The following is an 8,850-nucleotide window of genomic DNA, read 5'->3' as shown; positions in this document are numbered from 1 at the left end:
TCCTAATTAAAAAAGTATTTTTTTCCATAACAATTTGAAACTTGAAATGTGTAAGAATTTGTTATTTTGCATTTGAGACAGTTGTTGAACGTGAACAATTTAAGTACTTACATATTGTCAGCAAATGTAAATATTTCTCAGTATGCTCACTATAAAATCATTGATGTAACTCAGAGTTAAAATAATAACTTAATACCAGGTATTGATCTATGAAATAATTTAATATCATGAAAACTGATTTGAATTGCTTGCCATTTTTTATGTCTGAAGTAATTACCAGAAGGTGAAAAGCTCATCTCTTTACTCAAATTCAGAATACAGAATGATATAGCTTTCTGAATATATGTGTAGAAATTTAAATTTTAAGTTCTAATTTGATTTTCAGAGAAAATGATATTTAATCTTTCTGAAGTTGTGCCTGGGTTTAGTAACACCATGAAATATTAATTTAATGCATCTTAATTCTAGTCTATTGGATGTAATACAGACATAATATAAAGTCAGTAGAATATTAAAGAAAGAGAGGTTAAGAATCAAAGGAATAGAGTTTAAAGATTTAGAAAAGAAATTATTATAGATACTTATAGGGAATATGTGGGAAAATACCTTGTCTTTTTTGCAATTTTCTTTACTATTATACAATGCCTTCACGGTTGAAAAGATGTTCTTTGTGAAAACAACACTCAAAGAAGGCTTTAGTCTTTATTCTATTACTATTGTGGTATTATGAACTCTCTAATTTAGGATTTTTAAAAGTTTGGAACTCGGGTTAAAATGAAAGCCAATATTTGATAGATGCATGTTTGGTTGCACCATCTGCTTTTAATATTTATTTGATAATCATTTTTCTTCACTGTTTCTTGAAATAACTTTGAAAATGGTTATGAAGAATCAAGCATAACAATTACATGTTGAAAATTGAAATGTTTCCCCCAGAATCTGTGATTGGCATAATATTATGCCAATATTATGACCTGTAGTCTATTATAAATATGAACCTTTTTCATGTTTAAGGCAAGAGGTTATGCTATTTCCCTTTATGAACAATAATTGTTTTTGAGTTTTCACTCTGTTGGGATTTGATAATAAAAAAATAAATAAGACAAAATCCTTGTCCTGTCAGGTCTCATAATTCAATGGAAAAACACACATGTGCACAATTATTTAGGAAACAATATATAATCAGTGCAATAGGATACTGAACTGATAAGAAAGTACAGGGAGAAGGAGTAAGTAAATTATTTTTATAGTAAGAAAAGGGGACATTATATTAGAGACCCAAGAAAAGGTGGCGTGAAAAGATCTGTGTAGAAGGGATTGGAAAAATGGAGTCATATGGCTTCTTTTGATGGATGACTGGTGAACATGTGGTAAAGAGGCAAGGAGTGACAGGGATATACAAAGAAATATATTCATTGTCTCACAAACATGTAACTTATTGGCCCTGTCTTAAAGTCCTTTGTTGTTACTAAAATGTATATAATATAAATTGGGCCCTAACTGGTTTGGCTCAGTGGATAGAGCATCGCCCTGAGGACTGAAGGGTCCCAGGTTCGATTCCAATCAAGGGCATGTACCTTGGTTGCAGGCACATCCCCAGTAGGGGGTGTGCAGGAGGCAGCTGATCGATGTTTCTCTCTCATCGATGTTTCTAACTCTCTATCCCTCTCCCTTCCTCTTGTAAAAAATCAATAAAATATATTAAAATAAATAAATTGGTGAGTACCTTAAGGGCACAGATTATGTCTTCTTTGTCTCTGTACCTTAAACAAGTAGCACAGTGACATAAACAAGATGCAAGTTATAAATTGCTACAAGAATCAATGAATAGTTAAAATGAAATGAATCAAGCATGCTGAGTATTAATAGATGATTTTGTAGCTTCTCCGTAATAACTTTTAGTATGTAATGTTTAACATAGATTTGTTTGCAGTTAGAAAAACTCAGATAGTCACAAACATTCCTGAAAGATTGCCGAAATATTCTGTTTGTCTGCCAGCCATTTCTGGAACAGAGCCTCTAGGCTACAGTCTCTTGTCCCCAGTCCCACCATCCCCAACATTAGAGTGACGCTAGGCTCTGCCAGTACAGCGACCTCACCCCTAACTATAATTGTGCCCAGAAATAGAGAGTAGACTTAAGCTGGTGTAATAATAGTATCCTGACTTCCCAGCAACAATTGACTGGGTTAAATATATAGGCACTTGGCTCAAGTGAGCCTAATTAAAATCCTCTCAAAGATCATTGGAGTCATATCTGAGAAACAGCCAGCATTTCTGGTGGCTGATCCTCTACAATATGAAACTCAGGAGACGCCAACAGCTCAAATTTCTTAAACATATAAAAAGTCAAGTTGTAGAAAGAAAACTAGAATGAATATGAAAAGCATCTCTGTGACTGCAGGGAAGGGAATGCTGATGTCATGCGAGTCCCCGTATTCCTGCTTCTTTTATGGACTGCTGATATTTAGCATCAATTAACCAGTATCTTTTCCACAGACAGTCATTTTTATGTCACTCACAGCTTTCTTTTTGTGTGTGTGTTTTGCATTTGTTTTTGCTTAAACTGAGTTTCTGTTATCTGCAACTATAGAACCAATATAATTGGCAATCTGACTTATACCTTTTAGATCATCAGTCTCAGTAGTGGTTGGTCATTCTTCTGCTTAGGCAAGACCCAAATCTATGATCTCTGACTTTGGCCAGGATTCTGATTCTGATTCCTGTTTGCTGCCTTGCTTGATGGTCTGCATTTGTATTCTGTGTTTATCAACTGGATTTAACTGGTTTAGAGGTTTAGGAGTTATATAAATAGAACACTGACATAGTTTTTGATTGAACCATAAAATTTAAAGAAATGTGTTTAAAATCTCAGCCATACTATGGGGTGAAAAGTTGGAAAAATTAATTCCTTTTTTAATACTCTAACAGTTCATGAAGTATTTCCCAATGCCAGACTTTTTTAAAGCCTCTTTGTGAAAAGAGTGTAGATTTCTAATTATTATTGGGCACATTTAGATTTGGATAAAGTAAATCAGCTGAACTATTGTTAAAAACAGCAAGAGTTAACAGTTAAATGTTTTTAATAATTACTGGTAGAACATCAGGATATTTGCAAGTTTACTAGGAAGCATGTGTGAGGGACTCATGCCTGCTGAGATGACGTGAGACTAAGTCTAAAGTTGCTTAATACTGTCATGAGAATATGAAAGAACGGGAAAGGGGCATTAATTTCACAGCCTTCAAAAATCCATTAGTAACAGGGGTAAAAAGAAACAGCATCTTACAAAGATAAAATCGATGAAGTTTTAGAAGAGTAGACAGAACTTACTGTCATTAATTGTAAGGCTTTAACATTTGAGGGTGTTGGGATAAGTTTTCTAAGTTGTCTAACCACAGATTTTGATGTTGTTTGTGGATTTGTGCAATTGGTGACCCAAATTTATATATAAATATCTCTATATATCTCCTATATAATTAAAGCCTAATAGGCTAAGTGTCCAATCGGCCGTTCAATCAATCAAAGCGTAATATGGTAATGATATGCTAAGGCCGCTCAACCGCTCGCTATGACATGCACTGACCACCAGGGGGAAGATGCTCCAACTGGTAGGTTAGCTTGCTGCTGGGGTCCGGTCAATTGGGACTGAGTGAGATGGGCCAGACATGCCCTGAAGCTCTCCCTCAGCCTGGCCTGCCCCCTCTCACAATCCGGGACCCCTTGGAGGATGTTGGAGAGCTGGTTTTGGCCCGATCTCGAAGGCCAGGCTGAGGGACTCCACTGGTGCACGAATTTGTGCACTGGGACTCTAGTATACATATATATGCTTATATCCATGAAAAATAAAATAGTTTAAAAATAAATTGGAGTAAACTGGGAGAAAAGTCTTTGCAATGCATACTAATAACAGAAGACTATATCTAGAACTGTTAGAGAATAAAAACAACCAGCATAACCCAGCATGTGTTTTCTCATACGTATACCCTGGAGATACTCTCGTATAATATAGAAAAGTATACAAGAATATATGTTTTCATAGCCGTCTTAATTACAGTAGGGAAACATCTCCGAACAACTGAAATGCTCATGGACAGGAGAACCTCTGCATGAAAAAGAATGAAATGCAGCTGTGTGTAACAACACAGCTAAACCTCAAAAACGTACCAGAGAAAAAAGAAGTTGTAGAATGATGGGTGGAGTATGATATCATTCATATAAAGCGGTAAACTCTAAACTAATAAACACAGCATATTGTTTTGAGGTACATAGGTAATAAAAATAAACTGACACCATGGGGATTATATTTTGGATGTTTGTGATTTCTGGTGAGGGAGGAAGGGAAATGTGACCACTGAGGAATACATTGGAATTTGAATGTTTTCATTAGCCACTTATTTCTTAGGCTGCATTGTAAGAATGAAGATTATGTTTTTTATATTGCTATGCAATGTTTCACAATAAGAATACCTAAAACAAACAATCCTATATAGTTAAGAGCTAATACGCTAATTAGACCAGACAGCAGAACGACCATCTGCTGGCCATGCAGGCGAAGCCGGGGGCTGCGAGGGCCGAGCCCCTTGCACGAATTTTATGCATTGGGCCTCTAATTACAATTAAATCATGAGAGAAAAATGGGTAAAAGAGGGTTTCCTTTTTTTAGAAACATTGACAACTCAGAAATTTTGTTTAAGCAATGAGGAAGCAAACAAAAGTTGAGGAATATGGTGACTTGCTGAGATGCCAACCTAAGAGTGGTTTAACAAAAGGAATTCTCTGTGTAAGATGCTTTCAAGTATGAAAACAAGTAAAAAACAATTCTAATAGAAAACTCAAGAACAGGACCAGTGCCATTGGGTGAGATTTTTGAATTGCCTAGATCCGTGGTCGGCAAACTGCGGCTCACGAGCCACATGCGGCTCTTTGGCCCCTTGAGTGTGGCTCTTCCACAAAATACCACATGCGGGCGCGCACGTACAGTGCGATTGAAACTTCCTGGCCCATGCGCAGACGTCGGTATTTTGTGAAAGAGCTACACTCAAGGGGCCAAAGAGCTGCATGTGGCTTGCGAGCCGCAGTTTGCCGACCACTGGCCTAGATGCCTTGAGGCTGGGCTTCTGTCTGGGGCAGTCTTCACATACACTTCATTTCTGTTTTATTCTGTTCCTCAAGATACAGACTTCTGGGGTCTCCTAGGACTGGGTTAATTTTCCAGGGCACCCATGCTTGGCAGAGATTGGACTCCTTCCTTTGTTTCTAAAATTTTATGTGTCCGTTACAAGTACTGCCCAGGCTCTCAGCTGCCTCCTACAAGTCAGATATTGCCCTGGGAAGAGTGGCTTTACATGTTGGTCTCACCTCTTCGGATTCTGCCTTCTATCAGAGCTTGACTTAGGTATTCATTATCACCTTGTTAATTCTCAGATGCTTTTATGAAGATTTAAAAAAATATGTTTTCACCAGATTTTATTAGCATTTTTATTAAAAATATCTGAAAGCATAGAAGTGTTACCCAATTCTACATTTTTGAAACAATTCATTTTCTTCTTTTTTATTGTATTTTTTCTAGTGATTTTGTGTAAAAGAGGAAATAGGAGTATATGTTTCAACTACAATTTTCATCAAATTAAAAAAATTAAATGTTTACATAAAATAGAACTTAATTATGTACTTTCCTACAGCTTCCTTTCCTTTAATAAGTTGGTCTTGATGGAGTAAATTGATTTATTCAAAAAGCACTATACTTGGATTCATGGTTTTCTTTTGTAGCACTCTTCCCTAAGTAGTCTTTTTACATTGAATGAATTTACTAATTTCAGTCAGGATTTTTGAGTTGTAAAATAAAAAAAATGAACTAAATTATTTCTAATCTCCAAGCTCTATAATGCTTTAGGTCTACAAATTAAAAAAGGTAGCTACTATTAGTTCTATTATAAAATTGTAACAGCAAACCAGGGGAACAAAGAACCCTCTTTAATGAGGATTTTCATATTTGGTGTTCCTACGTAGGATCAGAATAGTCTTGGTAGGAGAAAGAGTATATTGTTGGATTTCTCTACATTTTAAACGTAACTTAGTATTGATTTTTACATATATATACATACACACACACACACACACTCACACACACACACACACACACACAATAATACGGGAAGCCTTACCCTATCAGTTTTTGAACTGACCATTTTTACTGAAATTAAATATACATGAATATTGATTTATGATATGTAAATATTTTTCTTCCTAATTAGGTCTTGAAATACTGCAAATAGCCATGCCTGAAAACAAGACAGCTTCCTCTTCTCCCTCTGGAGATGATCAAACCAAGAAAGGTAAAGTTATCCGTAAGCGATTTTCTTTGAAAGCAGGTCATAGGTCAGTGATGGCGAACCTTTTGAGCTCGGCGTGTCAGCATTTTGAAAAACCCTAACTTAACTCTGGTGCCGTGACACATAGAGAAATTTTTTGATATTTGCAACCATAGGAAAACAAAGTCTTATATTTTTGATATTTATTTTATATATTTAAATGCCATTTAACAAAGAAAAATCAACCAAGAAGATGAGTTCGTGTGTCACCTCTGTCACGCGTGTCATAGGTTTGCCATCACTGTTAAGTGCAGTTCAGTCGGTCAAGGAAGGAAGCAGCTCCAAAGGCATTAAGGCGTCTTCTCCAGGCTCAGGGGTCACAAACCCAAACTTGCGGGGGCAGGAAGGTGAGGGGAGCGGAAGGAGTGCATCGGTTTAAGAAAAACCCACTGTCCGGATTAGCTAGGAAGTTGAGGATATTTGTATTTCGATGACACGAGATCCAATATTTGGAATGCTGGCACAAATAGTGATCATCAGTTAAAATTAATTTCTGTCTCTTTGGCATCATTGCTCCATTAAGCTCCCCATCCTCCATGCAAAACAACCGACCTCTATAGAGAGCGTTCAGTCCATCAAGCAAAGCACTGACATGTCTATGATCAGGCCTCAGTGTTTGTCACTATGTCTTGGCGGATTTTAAGCTTTTATGCCCAAAGCAATCATTGCTGGCTGAGATACTGAACCTAGTTACCCACCACCCTTCAGATACGTTTGTCATTAACTCTGTCATTAACATCACAAACACACTGTGTGAGGTCTTATTTATTAATTTCTACCAGATATGATTTAACATAATATTTTTCTCAACATCAACATTAAATTCTTTCCTTATGTTGTGTCCATCATCATGAAACTATTGTGGTCGTACCAAAATACTTATCATACTATAAGTAATTGGCCCATAAGTTTTCTTAGTTTGTTCTTGTCGGATGTTCACAATTGAAGTAGAGAATGTTTATTCATTTTCTATTCTCTGAGAAAAATAATATAATATTTTAATTACTTTTCTTGAATGTTTGGCTAAATTTATGTTTTAATTTTTAGGGACATGTTAAACTATTGATATAAAATATTCAGTAGTTATAGGACTATTTAGACTTTCTACTTATTCTTAATTCACTACTGGCAAGTTATAATTTTTTCATTTACAAATTCGGTCATTTGGTTAAATTTTAAATGTATTAATACAATAGTGTTAATAGTGTCTTATTTATATCTCTCTATATATGCAGCTATTCCTCCTTTACATTCATGACATTGGATTTGTTTCTTCCATTTCTATTGTTTTGTCTTGAGCAATTTTGCCAGATGTGTTCATTTGTGTTCACTTTTTCAAAGTAATAATTTATGACCTTTTTAATTATCTCTAGAGTTTTGTTTTTGTTTTGTTTTTTTTGGTTTATTTTCTATTTCATTAACTTCAGGTATTATTACCTCTTCTACTTTCTTTTGGTTCCCGCCCACCCTCCTCAGACACACATATTCTTAATTAGGATGCTCAGATCACTAATTTTTTTAGTGTTTTTAAATTTTCAAATGTAATTATTTAAAGCTACAAATTTCCCTTGACATATTAGGTAAATAATAATAATAATAAAAAAGAATTGGACTGTCATATCACACTTCAATGAAGTAGAGATTTACTCAGTATGAAGCTTTACAATAAAGCACTTATAAGCACTGCTGTGTTTAACTTTAATTCACACACCATAAAAACTTACCTCTCTAGACTGTACAATCCAACGTTTTTAGTATAAGCACAGTATTGTTCGACCATCACCATCATCTAATTCCAGAACACTTTCATAACCCACCAAAGCCCTATAACAGTGGTTCTCAACCTTCCCTAATGCCGCGACCCTTTAATACAGCTCCTCCTGTTGTGGTGACCCCCAACCATAAAATTATTTTCGTTGCTACTTCATCACTGTAATTTTGCTACTGTTATGAATCGTCATGTAAATATCTGATATGCAGGATGTATGTTCATGGTTACAAATTGAACATAATGAAAGCATAGTGATTAATCACAAAAAATTTTTTGTCATTATATATGTGTTTTCCGATGGTCTTAGGCGACCCCTGTGAAAGGGTCGTCCAAAGGGGTCGCGACTCACAGGTTGAGAACCACTGCCCTATAACATTAGCAGTGACCTCCATTCTCCCTCCACCTGCCCCTGGCAACCCCAAATATACCTGCTTTGTGGGAAGATCATGGGCCTGGTGAACAGAGACCAGCTCCTGGCGCAAACCTCTTGCCCTCTGGCTGGCGCCCGCTCGCAGGTGAGCAGGTCAGTAAGCCCTGGCCTCAGAGCGGCCGGAGGCCAAGCACCCAGCCACAGCCCGGGCGGGTGGAGGGGCTGCCATGGGCCAGGCCGGGTGGAGGCCCGGGCGGGTTCCTCCGGGTGCAGGAGAAGCACCTGGCCCGGTGCAGACAGGTGCTCCCGGAGCCCTGCGGGGGCCTCACCTCATGTCT

At 36.8% G+C, this 8,850-nt stretch overlaps 1 protein-coding gene across 1 annotated transcript in view; it reads left to right on the top strand.

The window, feature by feature from the left end:
* Positions 1-6,277: 6,277 nt before the first annotated feature.
* Positions 6,278-8,850, top strand: part of CCDC178 (coiled-coil domain containing 178) — a 245,073-nt gene continuing 242,500 nt past the window's right edge. Inside the window, exon 1 of the mRNA XM_006766397.1 lies at positions 6,278-6,335. Within this exon, the coding sequence (XP_006766460.1) occupies positions 6,278-6,335 (58 nt within the window). The remainder of the gene's footprint in view (positions 6,336-8,850) is intronic.

Source organism: Myotis davidii, unplaced genomic scaffold (assembly GCF_000327345.1).
Source record: "Myotis davidii unplaced genomic scaffold, ASM32734v1 scaffold520, whole genome shotgun sequence".
NCBI lineage: Eukaryota > Metazoa > Chordata > Mammalia > Chiroptera > Vespertilionidae > Myotis > Myotis davidii.
The sequence above is the reverse complement of the archived record's forward strand: the minus strand, read 5'-3'. Positions and strand labels throughout refer to the sequence as shown.